We start from the raw sequence: 21,201 nt of genomic DNA, 5'->3' as shown, positions 1-21,201 counted from the left end.
CTTCACACTTACTATGATACACTGCATGCACATTAATCCTCATCTAATATCAACAGCAACTGCAAGTTTACAAACAGAACACTGATTAGATACAACCTTTGACAAAAATACTCTTTTTATCTTGCAGAGTTAGAATTAGCCACAACCTACAAACCAGCAGAGAAAGCTAGAGTACCAGATTTCTAAGGAAATACAATAACATTTCCCCTTAAAAGGTAACAGTATATTTCAGTCTGTAATCTTTCAAGAAGGAATTTTGTACTGATATCTATCAGTGTTGAGTGTTTTTAATTACGCTCTTAAACCAAACCAATTCACGTTCTAATTTCAACTCCAAGTGAAAAGACTGAGAAGTATACCAAAAGGGAAAGCTATTTAATACTGCTTTTTAACCCTACCTCCTTTCATTTAAGGTTAATCATTGTGGGTTTTTTCTAAACAACTGATATACCACATCATGTTTTTAAATAGTTATTTTAAGCAGCTAAGTTCCAAATAATTCAATTAAGTTAATGTAATCTGGAAGATACACATTCTATAAACTGTCTATAAACGATTATGAACAATACCTATTTTAACTTCATAGGGATAATAATCAATCTGTACAGCCTTGGGCATACATAGCAAATGATCCCAATCTTTGAAAATGAAATCCTTTTACAATAGCAGAATCATTGTGCTTTCTGTTTTTTGAAATGACAGGATACCTCCAGAGAGGTATATATTTATTTTTTTAGAACATTCTGACAGCCATCAGAACTTTCAAACTGCAGCTTAACTATACTAAATGCTTAAAGCTAGATGCTTTACAATAGACAGAACCACAGTAAGGGCTGAGGTGGGCAGGCACTTCTGGAAATGGTCTAGTTCAACCTCTTTGCTCCAAGGAGGTCCAGCTGAGGCAGGCTGCTCAGGACCACATTCCATTGGCTTTTTAGTATCTCCAAGCATGGACATTCAAGAGCCTCTCTGGGCAACCTGCTCCAGCATCTGACCACCTCCACAGTGAAGGCGGGCTTTTTTTCTCCTATATTTAAATTGAATTTTCTATATTTCAGTTTGTATTTGGTTCCTTTCACTGTGCACCACTGAGAAGTCTGTTTGCCTACCAGCAAACTCTTCAGCAAGTAATGCAATACACGCATAAAAGTACTTAATAATGCACATCATCAGCACTTTGCGTATCTTATGAAAAATGCAGTGAGCATTGTATTACAATGCCTATATAATATAATATTACAATAGCCAGTACAGCTATGACAGAGACTGAAGGAAATTTTTCATCCCCTCTGCAGAAGATGAATGGGGGTAGAATGACATGGAAGACGTTTGTCACTCCATCCTCATAGTATGTCATGCTGCTGGGAGAAGGCTTAAGATCTTTATGCTCCACAAGAGAACACACTCTTCCTCCTCTTTGCTTACAATGCTGTGAAGTAAAAAAGTACTGTTGCTCAAGATTGATGTTGTGCCTAATGATGCAAGTGGAATTTCCCCTTGAAATGCATTGTGTCTGAGAAAACAATTCATTACAACTCTAAAGCAGGAGACCTTCCATTAACAAATCATCACGGCAGCTACATGTGTGAATAAATACAGTAACTGGAATGCTCTTGTGGCAGAACATAATACTGTCAGCTCTGCCCTCTCCTGCTCTCTTCTGGGAAAGCAGTACATTACACACCCAATTAGCAAAACTAGGTGTCCTTACGGGCTCATCAGAAGACATTTCAAATATGTGACACTGTCTCCAGGTTGCAAAGACGTTAAAATTTCATAATATATATATATATATTATCATGACCATGCTACATATAACTCCTATTAAAAATAGATTAATGTGTTAAAAAGTAGATTCAGTTTCCTAAGGAAATTAGATATTGACTGATGTAGTAACTACCAAGCAAAAAAAGTAAGCAAGAAGAGACAGGTAGACAAAAGCAATAGACAGAAGAGTATATAAAACTTTAACAGTCTAAACCGTTGTATAATGGTACATACGAGAGCAAGTGTACAGCATCAGCATGCTGTTTGATGAAGTGCTGTCGATATTTGGAGAAATCATGAAGCATCTGCAGAGGGTCAGGGTGAATATTAATACGATCTCTGTCTGTCCAAGTTTCCACAGCAACAAGAACCACCCTGGTGTTCAGCTGTTCCTTGTATATCTGAGGGCAGAGACAGGACAGGCACAGGAGTAGAACACTGGGTCAAACATGCACAGTTAGCCAGTAAGAGTAAAGCGGAAGGACAAGAGGGGATAAAGCAGGAAGGAAATACGGGGAAACAGTTAGCTGGTAATGCCTTGGATTTTCTGAAAGTTAGTATTCTGATCAACTTAAATTGTATGTTTTAAAGGACAGAAAACCCTTGCTGCTCTTTTTTTGAGCTACCCCCTTTTCTTTAAAATTCTCATGTCAAATAATTTCACCAAGTTTTGCAAAAAACCTGTACAAAAACAGCAAAGCAGAAATGTAAAGGTACACTGGGTGATCTCAAAGAAAAAGAAAGAACTCAAAGACAAAGAATAACCAAAGCCAATTCTTAAGTCAAGATTAAATAATTTTGCAGTTCTCCAATACATCCAAAATTTAGTTCACATAATGCTCAATTCTCATTTATAGTACAATCACTTAATGCTACTCAAGTGATGTGAAACTTAAGAATACTAATATTTCTATTAATTTTAATGTAACTGTAGCAATAGACAAGGAAATGACAACCAGGCCCTAATAGTTACAAAGCAGTTTTAAAAAATCCATTTTAACTTTGTGCATGATACTTCATGCTGAAATAAAACTGCTGCTCTCTTTAGCTTCAGGTCATAACATGACAAACCCTGTTAAGTAAGGTTATTCAGAACTTGCAGATCTACAGAAGATGCATTCTATATTTGCAACAGACAGTCTGCCCATTGAAAGTGTTACATGGGACATGATCACTTACTGATCATACTCAGTTATGATCTAAAAAGCACTGGATAAGTAATCCATTGGCTGCCTAATGCATAAAATATACAAAAGGCAAGTTATTTGGTAATTTTGATGAGGCACCATATTAAAGATACGCTTCTATTACCTTTTTTTGCCAAATTATACCTACAAAACACAATATGAATTGCAAATATCCTCCTGCAGTTATGACATATTTACACTGAATAAACCAGCACTGACTAACACACCAGACTTTCGTATCAAGGCAGCATTATCTTTGATATTTATTGATATCCTTGATTATTTATATTTTTACCTGCTCTAGTAACTTTTCCTCCAACTACTGCCATTTTCAGACCATTGCACAAAAATATTCCAAAGCACTTCCAGTATCTCATATATTATGAATATATTCACCTAAATTTTCAGTATGTATACAGCATACATAATACTTTGTATGTAAAATACAAAGAACAAATATTGTATTGCTTCCTTAGAACAAACAAACTGTTGACAATGATTTGCACTGAATCATATCAGAGTGTTCTAATGGTATCAATAACATCACATGGAAAGTGGGCTTTAAATCAGAATTTTGATAGCTGTTGTATTCATCACCACTAGATAACTTATCTCGTTTTCGTTACAAACACAGCTCTGAAACGTGTGTGGTCACTACACATATATACGTTTATGCACTATGTGTATTTAAAAAACAAACAAATGTTACCACAAAATCCTACTTTTAATTTATATACTCCATGTGAAAGTGTTCTAAATTTAGTCAGAGATACAAGTATGGTTTCTGTGTCAGTGCCACCCATTTATAATGTACTACAATGGGATTTTGTTTGGTTTTAAGCTATAAATATAGATCTATAAAGGAAAATTTTTATTTATACCCTCTTTTTATCCCAATAGATGTGTAACTTTTGTGAACTGTACTTGCAGCTTCAACCCCTTGTGGATAGATTTGTGAAACAAAACTAACTCAGAATAACTAAACTCAAATAATTCTCATTCATAAGCAGGGAAAGATACTGAAAGCTCCTTCAAGTCTGAAATATCCACCACCAAGGGCAAACTCTGGCAGTTGCAGGCTTTGAGAAAAATGTCAGGGATAATTTGTGTTTTCTTACACATTCACCCCAGCTCATCCTTCTGCAGAGGAACTGGAAATGAGCTTTAAAGTGAAATTTTTATAGCTGCTCTTTTCTTTTATCCTGGTATCTGCTAAAGTTAACTTTTTAAATACAGCAGTAAACTAACAAGGTCAGTGATACAGTTTTCAGAAGAAACATTGATACTTACAGCATCTACAAGGTTTACCACAGACTTTGCAAAATTGTTTGTGTATGCATTTGAAGAACGATGTCTTTTGTACTAAAAAGAGAATAAAAAGTAGAACACAGTGATAACTTAAATATTTATTACTAATACATTACTTTTACAGCAAGAAAGGAAAATTAATATTTTAAGAGTAAGGGGAAAAAAGAAAAAAATCAAACAGCTTTCCAGATCACAGGCTACATCTCATATTCAAGAATCCCTGGAAGATAAAGGCAGCCATGTCTGCTAGACGGCCTTTCACATCTATAAAAAGAGCATTTAGCCCCAAGAAGTATCTTATTTAGAACAAGAGTTCAAATGTTCAAGACAAAATTAAAGGTAAAAAAGAATACAAACACTACCTCAAAATTGAGAGGAAGCCCATTAAAACTGTGCTTAACCCAATGAGTTAAATATCGCAGTGTACCGGTCACCTTCCATGACTACAGTTATAAGACATGAAGATGACGCACTTACAACTTGTCCTGGGCACAGCATTTTGCAAAGGCATCCTTTCTCTACTATAGCACCAGACTTTCATGACAAGTGGCATTAGTGATACCAAAAGCCAAAAAGGAAGAGAGAGCACATGGTAAAAGTATTATTTTTGAAGCTGAATATCTTAAATGAAGTTTTAACTTCATTTTCTTTTTCATTTCTATAGACTTAAATGTTGTAATACAGTTGTAATACAATTTCTGTGCAGGTCATTACAACTGCTTCATGTCTTTCTTCAACTTGCCTCACAAGTCCCCACTGTTCCAAGTCATATTTTCAAAAGATGCTGCTGTGGTATCTGAACATGAATTCATGATTTCAAAAAACAAATTATAAACTAAAATTGCATTACATAATATGATTTGCAGGCAAGACAAACAAGTCGTCTCAGTTTCACAGAAAAGGAATACAACATTGCATAGAACAATGAGGGTAAAAAGTCTTACTAATTTCAACTACTGGTTAAGAGCAACAAATCTCATCACCTCATGAGCAAACATTATAAAGTTCCATGAAAGTGTCAGCTATTCCCACTCTGAAACACTGTGCCCAAAAGGAGGACTCTTTGAGCAACTGAGTAGCTACTTTCTTGAAATAAGTTAGATCATTAACTACCTTCCCAAATCAGAATTACAAAAATTACAGAACAGACAAATCTTCTTTTCCAGAATTAAGCTGGTACAAAGGTAAAAGTAAAACTGAAAGACAGATATGCTTTTAAAATTTAAAAAATCTTTTTCTCAAATTGAAAGTCAGAAGAGTGACACACTATGTTATTAGATAATGAATTTTCCATCCCTTCAAATTCCAGTTATTTTTGCACAAGCAATCTAGTTTTATGTGGACAGAGTCGACGGATAACAAAAATTTCACCAAACTTAATGATGCCACTTACTCATTTCACTGCAGAAAGATGAACTTTTTACATATGCAGTTATTCACTGTTAAGCTCCACAATGCGTCAGCACATCCACAGCAGGATTTAAATACCCAAAGATCCTACAACATAGGTTTGCAGAGACCCTATCCCCTATAACTCTTCTCAAAACAAAGCACTTTCAGCTACAGTGCTAGTAGGCGCTTAGCATGTACATTAAGAAGAGTATCCATATCACGGGACTCTGTTCTCTAGGGAACCATGATACTAGGACAAAATAATGGAAGAGAGGGAAAAGGGTGTCTCAAACTTTCCCAGAAAGGTAAAATAATATGCTTTGGAAAATCTTTTGTTTTCACGAAAGTATTTAAAACCAAAATCAATAGAAATATATGACATAATGTGTTTAAATACAGCTCCTAAAACAGAAATTAAGCTGAGTAAATAAGTAAAAAGTGCAACAATCTAATTAAATGTGTTTAGCTGTGTCTTTAGCATTGCAGGAAACAACAATTTCATGAAAATACATAAGATTATCCACTTAACAACACAATGGCCTAAGAGGTTTAAGATACTTCTTCCAGCACAGAACCTTGCTGCAGGAGAAATCTGCCCTCTACTGGTAAACAGAAAACCTTAAAAGCACATTTAGTGAGCTCCTGGATTGGCAGGCTTTAACTCCTAATTGTGAACACTTCCTTAAGTATATCCATTTTATTCCTTGAAAATAATTACTATCTGCTTCTGAGCCACTGACAACTCTGAAGCAAAAAGTCTTGAAAGCTTGTGGGCTAAAGTTCTAACAAATAAAGCCTCAGGGGAAACAACAGTTAATGTCTGTAACAACTGTGGTGAACAGGATGGTTGTCCTTTAAGCACGTTTGTAATAGGAGAGGCCAGAAGAAACAAACTGACATAGAAATATTTTCTCTTCATAAGGAAGACCAACTACAGACCTCAGACAACAAAATGTCCACAACTGCAGTTATTATGCCCTACCCCTATACACCTAACATGTGAGCACTCTCAGAATAGTTTCCCACCAGGTGGCTTTACAAGTGAAAACAGTTCAAGAAATTTCTGTCCTATTCTTCCCACCTATTTGAATTCCCCCACATTGCTGAATTGCTGCAGACTAAGCATAGGTTATTTTTGCTCAGACTATTTCTATGATTTATTGAAGAGATGAGAGAAGGTTATATTATCTGGCTATTCAGCACTGGAACAAGTACAAAATGCTGCATCCCGTTCTGATATCTGCTATTTCTGGCTCTTTAAAATCACCCTTCAGTATTGACAGAAGAGTCCACAACATAAAGCATTGGGAAAACATGCAGCAGAGTGAGATATGCAGGGAAGGAGCTCTTACAGAAACTTAAAAGTTTATTTTACTTGCACATAAAATAAGCAGAAATGGTTTTATCAACAGAACTTGATTTATAAAAAAGGTCTTGCTCACACAGAAGCAAAGTCATACTAAGAGTTTTTAGTCAATGAATAGCCGAGAAAACTAAGCGAGACAAGGGCTCAGAACAAGGCACAATCAAGTTGTTTATAGAGGAACTCACTGCTGGTTGCAGTATATTCTTTGTTACTAGAAAACCTTTAAACCTACACTGAGCATTTTTCCATAACAGATATACTGCAGTTAAATGTTGGACTCAAATTTGTTATGCTTTTCATATAGGGTCTTAAAATAGTAGTTTAAGTTTACAAAACTTAACTTACACTCCCCAGGCCCCTCTCTCCTGATTTTTCATAGGGGTAACACATGGACACTTTAATAGCCTTACTTGGCATAATTAGTGGAAGCAGTGACATTTAAATAACAAATGTCAGTTGATAAGTGTTCTTCTAGCCATACCTCAAGAGAAAAAAAAAAGTGGGCTTTTTTTTTCTTTAATAAATCACATGACAAACAGTTCCTGAACCAAACAAACAACTTATCTTATAAACAGAATACATGATGAAGTGTAAGTGTGGAATACCAAGAAAGAACAACCAGATAGTTTTGTCTATATGTTTTGCTGTATTAAAATTTCAGTTACAAAAATTAAATTCAAAGTAAGAATTTCTGACCTCTTTCTTTATTACTTTAAGGATAGGATTTAATTTTAAATATGCCAGTTAGTTAGTTCTGGACATAAGTGTTTTGCTGCTTTACTGTGTTGGTTATGAGCATATTAAATTATTCATATGATACAAAAGTGTTTCCAATGTATTTTGAATATATAACTGCTGTAGAAAATCTTAGGTATTATGGTCTGTATTGTGCTTACAGCACAAAATTGAACAGCTGCTGATAAACTAATTATTTGACCAAAAAGTAATTGATGGAGCACAATGCTCAACCTACAACTTATCATCAAAAGGAAGATTACCACTGAATTTATATACTTACCATTTTATGGTCATTGACTATCATGAGCTCCAGATATTTCATTTCTTCAAAGACACCACGAGATACCTGATGGATTAAAGAAATTTTTTGAGAAATCATGAAGATGTAGTGATTTTCAGTAATAACTGCAACTGATATAAAAAGGATTACCCATAAATATTATGTAGGGTGTGTAAGCATGTAAAAACTGGGTCAGATGTTCAACTAGGGTAAAAAATCATAACTACAGCAACTTGCTCAGTTATGACAGACACTGGCTGAGAATCTGAGTCACATCATTAAGAATATTTAGACTCCACACTTTTTGGTTCAGCGTGGAAGCCATCGTTGCTTCCCTCCTCTCTGATTTTCACAAAGGAGAAAAATCTCAAACACTAAAAATGCTTGCTCTACTGTACTATTTGCCACAGATTTAATGAGGAAGAAAATTACTATAAATAGATGCATCTCCAAACAACATGCTGTGGGTTGTGCAAATCAGTAGGGAAATACAGATTAATCATCTTTAACTCAGTTATTCCCCTAACTCTGACACACGCAGCATGTGCGGAACTTGAGGACTGTCCACTTTTATCCTTGCAACAATCCAGTTCCGGGTGTCCTCACTTGGATTTTTAATTTAATCACTTCACAAGACTAATGAAAAAAAAGTCAGGTATCTACAAATTAGCAAGACTTAATTCAAAATTATTCTTCATCTTCAAGCAGACTCAAAACTTAAAATTCATCACTATCTAAACTCATTTTCACTACTAAACTTCTGTACTACTGATGTAGAGTATTGCTGTCACTTTAGAAAGTTTACCCACCTTTCTCCAAATATTCTATTTTTAAAGAATAATCTTCTTGATTTATCATTTGACAAGTTCATTATGTGACAATATAAAGCTACCAAACGTATTTGTTTTCTAAAGCATGTGCTCTCTCAACATTAAAAAAATCCAGAAATTAATGGGTTTTGGTTTTATAAATGGTCTTAACTCAGGGTCACACTTCTACTCACTGCTCTCTTTCTTCTCTTTCTCCTCAGCCACTGAAGTTCAGACAGAAGGGGCCATTCAGAACTAGATTCAGTCTCTACAAATTACAATTTAAGAATATCATTGCATTACTTTAAAATACTTATGTACACTGTCCAAACCAAAAGTAAATTAAGATCACCAAAATTAGTAGAACCTTTGAAACCTAGTTAATTTTTAAAAGTACACAAAATGTAAACTCTTATCAAAACTCAAGTAATCTATAAATCTAAAGTGAGAATTAAAGCATGCAAGAGGTGGTAAACGGATTGTAACCTGCACTTGGAATGTACATTTTCTGCCATCTTGTGCCCTCAATAGCATTAATGTCACTGATGAAATTATTTGCAGAAGAAATCTAAATAAAGGTCTTCATGGCTGAAATCTTTCAGCTGCTTTTTGATAACTTTAAATTCCATTGCAATAATTGTGAAGAAAGTCAGGTTAGTATCTATTTTTCAAGTTTTTCTAAATAATTAGCAATTTTATATAGACTGTCCACCTAATATTCAAATTATATATACAATTATTTTCAACATTGAAAAACTCATAACATATGCAAAAACATACCAAGGTTCTGCAACTGCTCGGAGGCTTGTGTTCCATAAATTCTTTGGATGACATGTGGCCTACTTTTACTTTCCTGATAAGAAAAATATGTGACATTTTCTTCTAATTAATAATGTCAAGTGAAAAGTGAGGCACTTCTTTCAGTATTTATATTTTTTTATTATTTTCCCATAAAATGCAAGCAACCATAGTACCAATTTAGCATAGTAGCAATTTGAAGCAATCTATTTGCAATCCTGAGCTCATCATAGAGGCTTTCTGCTTCAGCACATTTATTGGCCTACAAAACTGAGATATCACAGATTTTTTTCAAGTAATCTCAAAGGCGTCCATTAAAAAAGCCTTACTGTTAGAGAACACAGATCATTTATTCCAATAAATCAGAGAGTATATATCTAGTTGAAATCTTCCTCCCACAGATGAAAAGCAACTACTACTATTTATCACAAAAATATATCTTTATAATTGCAGCAAAATTGAAGAAACTAATCAATACACTATCTTTAAGAGGATTATTTCACCCTGTTTTATTGGTGTATTCAACACTTAAAAAGAAGAAAACTTTTAATGCGTATGTTCTTTGGAAGTCTGACATGCCCCAGATTGTCACATTTTGGTATCTGCTGTAGAAGACAACTATCTTTTCTTTCGTAACACCTCCTCTTCAGAGCCTGGCAAAACAAGCAATTCTTTTCAAAGGGTAGCATGCTACTATTATGTAGTTTCCCTAAGAAATACATAACACACTGAAGGAAAATGCTGCATATTTTTGCTGGGTTATTCCGGGGGAGGAAAGGAGAAAGAAAAAGTTTTATATAGCATCTACTATAGTTAAGATTAATCAAGCTGAATAAGCTACATTGTTAAGGCTGTGCCCACGATATTCATCTCATGTAGTACAATAAAAAAAATGAGTCTCTGAAAGCTCTCTGTAGCTGCATTATTTTGATCTGTAGTTTTGAGAAAAATATTAATCTCATTCATTTTCTTATCTAGAATTCCACTTCAATCCTCAGTTAGCAGATGGTATCACACTTTTATAACCAGAACTTTTGCACTACTTCCAAATTATTTTAGAATAATAATTTTATAACTAAAACTTCAGCATTATTACCATATTACTGAAATATCACACAGAGAGACATCCTGGTTTCCTTTGTCCATCCAAGTAAGAAAACAGTTTAGTCAAATTCTCCTCTGCCTGCTATATGGATGCCACTGTATAAATATAATCTCCATGAATTTACTGGATCTGTGCTGTCAGTTTTCAGCCTTACAACTTTTATGAATATGTGCTACATCAAAATGCACTACGCAGCTTAACACGTGGCATGTAATACTGTTCCTGAGGAGACTAAGAAATCTTTTTTGATGTAACATTTTCCACCATCTCTATAGTTTCGTTTACAGCACAATAATTGACCATCCAAATGGTACTAACTCCTCTGAATGCTGATCCAGTTTCTTTGAAAGTGTCGGGAGTCAAAGATCTCACAGATCTTTCTTTGGACTGTAAGTTCAGATTTACAGTCACTAAAACGTATCATTTCTGCACCGCTGTGTTATCTGTTACATACTGGTAAGTAGTAGAGAGAGACTAGCTTCAGAGCTGTGATACAGCACCTGGAATATATCCTACCAATCAAGTGGGACACAAACCTTAAGAATTCTCAGTCTTTATGTTGCAGAATCATTTCACTGAAAAATCACTCAAATCTTTGAACCATTTGAGAGGTAGGAATCTACCTGGTTTTACTACTGTCTACAAAATTGAGTCAGTTCTATTAACAGCTAAAGTTTTAGGAACACCTGTATTATAATACACTTAACATGAAGGAAAAAAATAATTATCGTTAGCAAGACATTTGTGTAAATGCTGTCCTAAATGCTGATATATTTGAATATGCTGGATTAGAACAATTTAAGATATACAGCGACCACTGACTTAGCACAAAGTGTAAGATAACCAGATATCATTATCTGCTTCATTAAGCTCTTTGTGGAAACATGGTAGGTCAAAGAGCAAGCTGATCCCACTATTTAGAGAGGGATGAATAAACGACTTCCAGAGACCCCTTCTATGAATTTATAAATCCTTTAGTTCAACTACTAAAGCAAACTGATAATTTTTGACTAACTATTTGCTATGGAAACAGTCTTATTCGTCTACATCTACATGATCTGCAATAACTAGGAAAATAAAGACCAAAGAAAAGCAGAGAAACGTCTGTGGCAATTCATACTTACATGTTTCTTGCCTTAAATAAATTCCAATAGTTTTAAAATATTTTTGGGTTTCATATGAATGCATGAGAGAGGTCACTCATTTACTGATTTATTCTAATACTTTTATTTGCTATTCCTTGAGCACTCTCTTTCCCAAACCAAATAAATCAAATAGAAATAAACTTACTACACTGTGGGTCAGATTCATCGGTTCTATCAAGTACAAATAAGTACTGTCTTCAAACATGCCACTAGAACATGGAGGAAAAAAAGTGATATTTAGGGTTACATGGTGATTAATTTGACTCCAGGATATTATTTTTGATGAGACAAAACCAAACTTAGGGCTAAAAAACCGATCAATACTAAAATAACTTCCATATACGTTCTTTAATACTGCATGTGGCTAAAACTAATATTTTTTTTTTTAAAGATCAGGCACATTTTAATGAACTAACACTGAATGCAATGACAATGTAATGATAAAGCATTAAAAAGAGTAGATTTGACTTTGGAAAGAGAAAGTTCTAGGACACACATTAGCATATATTCAACAGCTGAGTTCCAGTTAACAATAACTAATCCTAGTAAGGACTAATTTCTTACATTTTTTTCCTTGTACAATCTAACAAAAAGACCCGTTTTTTCCATTGGCTGACAAAATCAAACATGAATACTAAGCACGCAAACTGCTAAAATACAATTCCTGTTTATCCTTTAACATAGTAGGTCATCTGGTAAAATATTTCTTTTCACTTACCATATTCAAAGTTCTCTTAAGACAGCATCAGAAGACTTGAATCCAAATGAAAATTTTAAAAAACTGCTAGAAGTCTGGCATAGCTGGTACTGGCATTTCAAAACATCAAAAAAATCTTTGGGCCCAGAGAGTTTGTCCATCACATATTAAGCGATGATATTCAAGAGTATTAATTACTTACTAACCTTGTTTGAAAAATGAGAATTTGCACTTACTGAAGTCCATTACAAGTTGAAAGGGCTACTTTGGAATCCTTGATACCTCTGATATTTCCATGGTAGTAACAATGCTCTCCACCCTAATAATGTTCAAAAAACAATCAATGAATCACACACAAAGTTACCCTGATTTTAATGTCTGTTGCTTAAAAATCAAGGCAAAATAGATTTAACACTTTGCATTAGGTAAAATTTCAGAGAAAGCGGAGATTGCTGAAGTAAATACCAATTACTAGCTCTAATTGCTTGTAAGATAAAAACTGTGTCCAGTAATGACTCATTTATGTGTCTTCAAGCCATAAAATGGGTTATTCTTTTGTTGAAGTCACAGCATTCTTGATCTTTTTTAAGTGCATTTCTTTGCTGTAAATTGCTTCTGTAGAAGTGTTATGCAATGCAGGTTACGTGAGCATTCAACTATTTCTTGATGCCTTCCAGGTCTGTTAAAATTACAAGCAACACAATGTTCATCAATCACCTGGCACATATTTAGCTTAGATCTGGATTCTACCAATCACAAAATCACAGAATGGTAGGGGTTGGGAGGGACCTCTGGAGATCATCTAGTCCACTCCAGTGCCAAAGCACCTTCACCTAGAGCAGGTTGCACAGGATCATATCCAGGCAGGTTTTGAGTATCTCCAGAGAAGGAGACTCCACAACCTCTCTGGGCAGCCTGTTCCACTGCTCTGTTACCCACAATGTAAAGAATTTTTTCTTCATGTTCACATGCAACTTCCTGTATTCCAGTTTGTGCCCATTGCCCCATGGCACCACTGAAAAGAGTCTGGCCTCATCCACTTGACACTCACTCTTCAGATATTTATAATTATTGATAATATGCTCTCAGTCTTCTCCAGGCTAAACAGACCCAGGTCTCTCAGCCTTTCCTCACAAGACAGATGCTCCAGTCCCCTCATCATCTTCGTAGCCCTCCACTGGATTCTCTCCAGTACTTCCTTGTCCTTCTTGAACTGGGGAGCCCAGAACTGGACAAAGTACTTCAGATGTGGTCTCACTAGGGCAGAGTACAGGGGGAGGAGAACCTCCCTCGACCTGCTGACCACACTCTTCTTAATGCATCCCAAGATATCATTAGCCTTCTTGGCCACAAGGGCGCATTGTTGGCTCATGGTTAACTTGTCCACCAGGACTCCCAGGTCCTTCTCTGCAGAGCTGCTATCCAGCAGGTCACCCCCTAACCTGTACTGGTGCATTGGGTTACTCCTCCCTATGCTTGCCTTTACTGAACTTCATTAGGTTCCTCTCTATCCAACTCTCTAGTCTGTCCAGGTCTTGCTGAATGGCAGCACAGCTTTCTGGTGTATCAGCCACTCCTTCTGGATTTGTATCATCAGCAAACTTGCTGAACCAAAAAAAGTTTGGCAAACTACACCCAAAACCGCAATCCAAAACCTCAGTTCTCAAGGGCCGTAATGATATGAAATAAGGGAGAGCTAAACGCTGAATGCTGCAATGTGAGATTTGAACAGTCAAGCGATGTAGGGATTAGGCTGAACAGAATTACTGCCAAATGTGCTTGCAAAAGGGTGTACAATGAAACTGTGTATAGTTTCCATTTCTTCACAAGAAGGTAAGGAAAGTTGCAATATATGTATATGTAGGGGTGAACAGGACAAAGCAGGACACCAAATTACCACAGAGAAGAATTGGTACATACTTTAAATCTTAAAGTTCTGATCCAGAAAAGCCTCGCTCAGATGCCAACTAAACTCTGGTGAATGATATATGCTTTCCTCTGAATTAAAAGTGCAGGTTCCCTGGACCTGCCCAGTTTTCACCACAGAAGAGCTACATTGAGCTCTCCTCTCCTGAAGGAACTAGCTCCTGCCTAAGCTCTCCTTAAAGTGGGCAGAGAAGCAACCAAATCATCCGAGGGGACTTCAAGCATGCTTAGAACGTACCTAAGACAGAGTGACAAGACAGATCCTCATAAAATAGAGCTGCAGTGGCTTTTTTTCCAAAATATTGACCATTACGTGCAAATAACCCTCTTTGGCTAATAACAACTACAGCACCAACCTCAGGTTTCCCAACTGCTGAACAATTTCCCAGCTCACCTTGAGAGTCAATCACATCTCCCCACCTTCCAAAGCTACTGGCTACTTTGGGTCGGAGCAGCCTACATGAATCAAGCTAAAGCAGTCTCATTTTGTAGAAAACACAAGGCTTTTTAAGTTGGAAAAAGGGACCAATCTGTACCCTAGAGGCTAGGAAGCTTCTAGAAGGAGGCTTTAACAGACTACAATAAAGAAATTAGTCAGAAGTAATTGTTTTGTTAAAGCATCATCTACTCATATACAAGAATTAGTAGTGTTAGAATAATTTCATTACGATCTTCTAAATATCCAATTATTTTTTAATTTTTTTTTACTTTCTGTAGTTTCACAATTTGTCTAAATGTTTTTCTCTAAATGTTCTAGCTTTCTTCTATGTATTAAATTTGCGTGATTTAATTTCTTCATGTAATGGAAGTAGAGTTCTACTGCACTAACAATAGTTTTGTATTATTTGATTGTACATAGCTAAATATGTATAAAAAATGAAAATCTTTAGCATATTATGATTACATATTATAGGCAGCCACATGGCAAATTAAATTCTTCACTTCTATTCTAATAGAGACACTAATTCTATTCTTATTGCTGGACAGCAAAGTTACTAATGCCTAAAATTCCATAAATAGCTGAGAAATAAATTGATTAGACAGCTAGAGGCTTACAGAACTACTTGTTGTGTCTAAGGGTAAAATAAACTGGCTTCATAGGAATGGTTCAACTGAGTAAATAAAAATAATATCTTTATTTCTATCATCAGAAACAAAGCATCAAGAGCAACATTAACAGACTGTTCAAGCTGTGAACATTTAGAAAGAAACTAAGAAACATTACTTTAACTTTCTAAAGCATGAATTTGGCTTTTCTAAAGAAAAAGGACTACTAAATTTAGAAGCTGTCGAATGCTAGAAATTCTGCTGCTATGTGCCAGTGAAGCCAAAATGAGAAAACCAAATGATCCTAATTTATTATTTATTTAAGTAGTTGGTCTTTAATGTCTATCAACAATAACCCCAGCTAAACTAAAGATAACAAGTACTGTCAGAAACTTTTCTAAAAAACCCTTAAGTGTGGTTGTCACACATTTTTTTGCAAAACAATCATCATCAAAATATTCTTAATTCTGGTGTCATGTGTCATCTGAATTCCAACAAGCCCATTGGACCCATTCTTCTCCAATTATTATAATTCAAGGAAGTACCAAAAATCTAAATGTTTTTTGTTTAAGTATGCACAGCACTATTTCCATTTTGAATCTTAATTAGTTATTCAGATTCTGAATGAAATTCCTAACAGACTACTGTGCATAATTAAATCAAAGTTATTACACAGAAAGCTATCACGATATATTTACCTTCCCATCATCAATGAGAACGCAGAACCTACACTTTTTAACAACTAAATTGTGATTATCTTTCTTACACAATTAGCTTTTCAAGATTTTTTTTAAGACAGTCATCTGAGTAAAGAAATTGCTGTTTGTTCTTTAGTGTCCTCACTGTTGTAATAAACTACACTTTTTTAGAAAATACAGTACTTTTCATCAAGATTTCACTTCTTTACATCCACATCAGGAAACAAAACAATCTTTTACTTATTCAGGTGAAAAAAGTAAGATACCACAAAAGACCAGAATACAGTCATCATATGCTCTCCTTCACAAATTGTGTGTGTATTTTCTGAACTTATAATGAAGCCTTTTGCAGATGAATGTGACCTCAGGAGCTCTATTATTGTTTCTAAATAAATCAATTCAGAAAACATCCCCTAGGAAGTTTGGATCAAGTTACTGCAGCACGCAAAGGTAGTCCATTTGCTGAGTCTAAAGTTCTAATATAATTTTCCAGTCAGATTCATGATTCAGCAACCGCAGTGCTCAATGCTAGTGCTGCAGCTGACAATTGCAGGAGCTCGTCTAAATGCCAGAGGGAATTGTTTTCTTGCATCATTTAGCATTTTTGCCCATTCTGCAGAGTACTGATTCTTAATGAAATGAAAATACTTCCTTAATATGTTACATGAAATTATTTTTCTTCTTCAGTGGAAGAAAACAAAACAATATATTGCAATAATTATAATACAATGCAATTATTTTATTTTGCCCTAATCTCTAATATATTCTTTTATTTGAGATTCTCTATAACAAGGGCAAAATAATAAACTACATATGTAATACTTGGAAAAACAACAGACCCAACTTGCTATAGGTATAAATGCAACTTGAACACCTGCTTTCCTCCATGCTAAAGAGATATATTTCACGTGTAAGAAGCTCACAAATATTCCAGCATTCATACATAATATTTAAAAAGTAATTCCTTGAAAGTGTAGTTTATAAACCTTCCTAAGAACCTACCAGTCCTCATTTTGTTATAACAGCAAACAAAAAGACTGATCTGGTTCCCTTAGTCAGGACTGAACTACCATGCGTGACTTTCATCTCTGTGTCTTTGGATCAATAGCCTATGGCACTGAATTCAATTTGGGAGCTAGTTTGACAGAAGTAATTAATTGGATGTCTAGCAATATGCTAGTTTTGTAATAACTGAAACCTTATCCTCTGGAGTTAAATCATTTTCTGTTTCACAACTGTATAATTCTTGCAAAGAGAAGTCACTGCAAGTTTTTGTTTGTTTGTTTGAATGGCTTATATTACCATTATCTCTTCCCCTTGCACTTTGTGCTAAGGACATATAAATAATTAACGAAGACTACACTGATGCTGACTTCAACCCCTTCACCACCTACATTTTACAAGATGTAATTGTTCTGGCATTATCTGGATCACCTTCACTACTACCACATACTGCTGCCTACCCCTCGCCCCAACTCACAGCTTTCCTTTTGTCAGTTATTCTTGTATTACTGAGGTATCCTTACAAGATGAAATAACAGTTACTGTGTATGTCTGGTAAAAGGCTTCTGGTGTTTTTAAAATTCTTGTAAAACTTTTTTCTTCTTTTCTTTCAGCATGTTATTTGCATTGTTCCCTCAGAAAGACCATTCTTACACATTTGAAGAGCACAATACCTTGGAAAACTTTGGTTCTCCATCTTCATAGTGAATCTCCACATAATTGGAAGATAACAAGTCACTGTCAAAGAAAGGAAAAATCACAATAAGAAAAATCTGAATATTCTTTCTACTGCTACGGGTGGGTTTTGGGTTTTTTTTTGTTAGAATTTTCAAACCATTTTCTTTCCTTGTAAACTAGTTTAAAAAAAATCAAGCGGCTTGTGTCAAGTAAATGGTTTGCTAGTGCACTAGAAGTCAGAGTGTGTTACAGAAGGGAAAATTTCATTCTTCAATCTAATCCTCTGGGATTTTAGCTTTGCAAATAGGTTATCAGGCTTTTAAGTAAGCAAAAAAATATCCCATGACTTTAGAACTTTCTTTGGTGCCAGGAATTGGTACTGACAGAATGTGTGTTTAGCTCATTATTGTTTTCCAAGAAGTTTTCTATTTTATCTAAAAATTAAACAGACTATATATAAGGCTGAACAAATACATACATGATTGTTCTGAAGACAGTGTATGCTTTATCTGTATCTAACTTTCAAAACTGCAAATATGCTTTTTTTCCCCACAATATTAAAAAACAAAAAACCCCCACCCCACCACAAAAAAACCCAAAGCCAAACATATCCCTTTTCTTCCTTTTGCTACTACTTCACAGATTCTTTTTGCACTCTTATTTTTCCCTAACTCTGGCAAGAAAAATTTCTGAAGCATAAAAACTCCCCATACTGCATAATTTACAGTTCAATTTTATTTTATTCTGAATAAGATTAGCTAGCCTGTACCTATCCTGGAATAACATAAATCAATGCCCCATTCACCTTTCACCCTGTTATAACCAGGATTGCAGCACAATGGTCCAGGGAGAGCACAGCAATTAAATATGTTAACTGGCCCCACCACATACGCAAGATAAGCATTTTACTTAATGTAATGCAGAATTCGCAGCATTTTTCAAGTCTCTAAGAGCCTGTACCCTTTCAAATAATAAAAAAAAAAAATCATTAAAGGGTCTAATAGTGGTACATTTATCAAAACAAGTGTTGTTGCTATGAATAAAAACACATAATCATAAACCTTCCATAGGAAGCCTGGTCTGACAAAAATAGCTCTGATGGGAATTCACTACTGACAACAACTTATGATAATGAGCATCTCAAACTTAGATTATGCTGTTAGCAATCCTGGTAATGCTTTAACTCTGGGACCGCTGGCTCATAAAATCAATTCTTCATGCTGCATTTATCGGGCACTACACCTATCAGAGAAGGTCCTGCAGAAGTCAGTTACCAGCGTTTCTCTTCAAAGTCCTTTTGCATAGAACAGAGAGACCATATTATGTGCACTCTGCACCTGCAAAACCAATACTAATAGCCATGAATAATTACTGAAGTTTCATCATTTGCCTTAATCTTCATTTTCATAGCAATATTTAATGGCTATAGTTTTAAAGTGCAAATTTAAAAATAAATTCAGTTGCATAAAATAATTTTAACTCGCTCTATTTGTATCATAGTAAGCTATAAATTTTCTGCAAGAGAATACAAATGCTTTATAAATAGCATAAGCATTTGACTACAATGCAAGTATTCACTTCTTCCACATGGCAAGCTTCTGAAAAGGATTACATATATAAAGCAATTAAACTTTAGAAAGCTGATGATGTTCTTTTCTTCTTTGCATTTTTCATACTTATTACAAAGCATAAGGACTGCTGTCCTCAGAATTTAATCACAGAATGTTCTGGGTTGGAAGGGATCTTAAAGATCATCTGGTCCAATCCCTGTGCCATGGGATGGCATAGACAAGGCTAGAGGTAACTGACACAAGCGGAAAATGGAAAACTCTGATTAGATATAAGTTTAAAAAAAAAAAAAATCACTGAAGATGGTTAAACACTGGAACTCAACTTGAAAAAGCCTTGACCAGATGGAGATTTTTACAGAGACTTCTGCTTGAATTCACAGAGACAGTTTGGTTTCTTCAAACCAATTCCAGGATCAGAATTTATCTACACGTTTCCAAATCAAGCTCATACTCCCACACTTCTTTTTTTGCCGTCTTCTAGTAACCATACACAACTGATCTCAGAACTGCTTTCAGTGCTATCTAGTGCTTTTGGCACCTTGTAAAACTTGCAATAACTGATTTCCCACTGAGTCTACTGACTCACAGCTAACTGCAGTTTCATTACAGCATTTGTCTCTTAGATTTATCCAATTTCATGTGACATAAGAGCTGCTCAAAATATATTTAGTCCACTCTTTGCAGGATCCTTCCAGAGCGTGGTGCTCTTTTCTTGGATTTTGGTTGAACTTCTGTTGTAACCCAGCTGTTTCCTTCATCTGCCAAACTCTTCCATTCTTTAGCTTCTCATTACTTCCAACTGCAAAGGGATTCCTAATTCAGGTAATAAATACAGTGTCTCACACAACAGGATATCTAACATGACATGCTTGTGATAGAATACTCATATATATATATATACACACACACACACTCTCTCTCTCATATATATGACATATATATGTCATAAGTATAAAGCAAGGATGCAGCAGACAGCAGCTTTTCCAGTGGACTCTACACTTTTCTCATTGCTGATTTTCCAGTGGTACCGTCCTGTGGGATCTGTGCTTATAATAGTTAGTATTTTATAGTATAGTAGTTAGTAGTTTATAACTGTGCTTATAAATGGTTAGTATTGAAATTGATATAGCAGAGAGTAATCTAGGTCTGAAAAAAATGAGCAAAAAATGTTCCACTACTGCCAAAAAGAAAAAAGACAGAATTTGGGTACGGGAATTTTTTCTGTATTGTGCTAAAGCTCCAGGAATAACAAGAGCTGTAAAAAGTAAGCATAAAACAGTTACTGAGATTTTTTTCTACTTAAGTCTTTACCTTTTATTAATGCTGGCAAATCTGACAAAAAAGAAAAATTATTTAGGGGAAAGGAAAAAAATAACACTTAACCAAAATAACTTTCGAATATTTATTCCAACTTGAAAGACAGATACACAGAAGAGCACTATAATTTCACCAGTAGGTGTGATGGGATCCTTTATGCAAGTGGCATCAAAAAGAAAGGCCTGGAATACACTGATTTAGAGTTCGTGTAGAAGTACAAGTGCCTGAGGAATGAGATACAGATCTCATGCATAAGGTAGAGTCTCCACATCACAAAACAATTCACAAAATAACTCTTCTTCCTTCATTATCAATTACAGAATGCCTAAATTTACCTCGGAAAGCTAGCTCTGAATTTTAGAAAATACAT

At 35.1% G+C, this 21,201-nt stretch overlaps 1 protein-coding gene across 1 annotated transcript in view; it reads right to left on the bottom strand.

Annotated features, from left to right (window-relative positions):
* ADAM23 (ADAM metallopeptidase domain 23) overlaps window positions 1-21,201 on the bottom strand; it is a gene marked incomplete at its 5' end in the record, with an annotated part of 61,696 nt that overhangs the window by 32,507 nt on the left and 7,988 nt on the right. The window contains 8 exons of the mRNA XM_010194214.1: window positions 2,002-2,168; window positions 4,245-4,316; window positions 8,039-8,104; window positions 9,042-9,115; window positions 9,628-9,700; window positions 12,041-12,104; window positions 12,829-12,911; window positions 17,940-18,003. Coding sequence (XP_010192516.1) covers window positions 2,002-2,168; window positions 4,245-4,316; window positions 8,039-8,104; window positions 9,042-9,115; window positions 9,628-9,700; window positions 12,041-12,104; window positions 12,829-12,911; window positions 17,940-18,003 — 663 coding nt within the window. The remainder of the gene's footprint in view (window positions 1-2,001; window positions 2,169-4,244; window positions 4,317-8,038; window positions 8,105-9,041; window positions 9,116-9,627; window positions 9,701-12,040; window positions 12,105-12,828; window positions 12,912-17,939; window positions 18,004-21,201) is intronic.

The sequence above is a fragment of the Mesitornis unicolor genome, unplaced genomic scaffold, assembly GCF_000695765.1.
Source record: "Mesitornis unicolor isolate BGI_N332 unplaced genomic scaffold, ASM69576v1 scaffold1561, whole genome shotgun sequence".
Taxonomy (NCBI): Eukaryota; Metazoa; Chordata; class Aves; order Mesitornithiformes; family Mesitornithidae; genus Mesitornis; species Mesitornis unicolor.
This window is presented reverse-complemented; position numbering and strand designations above follow the sequence as displayed.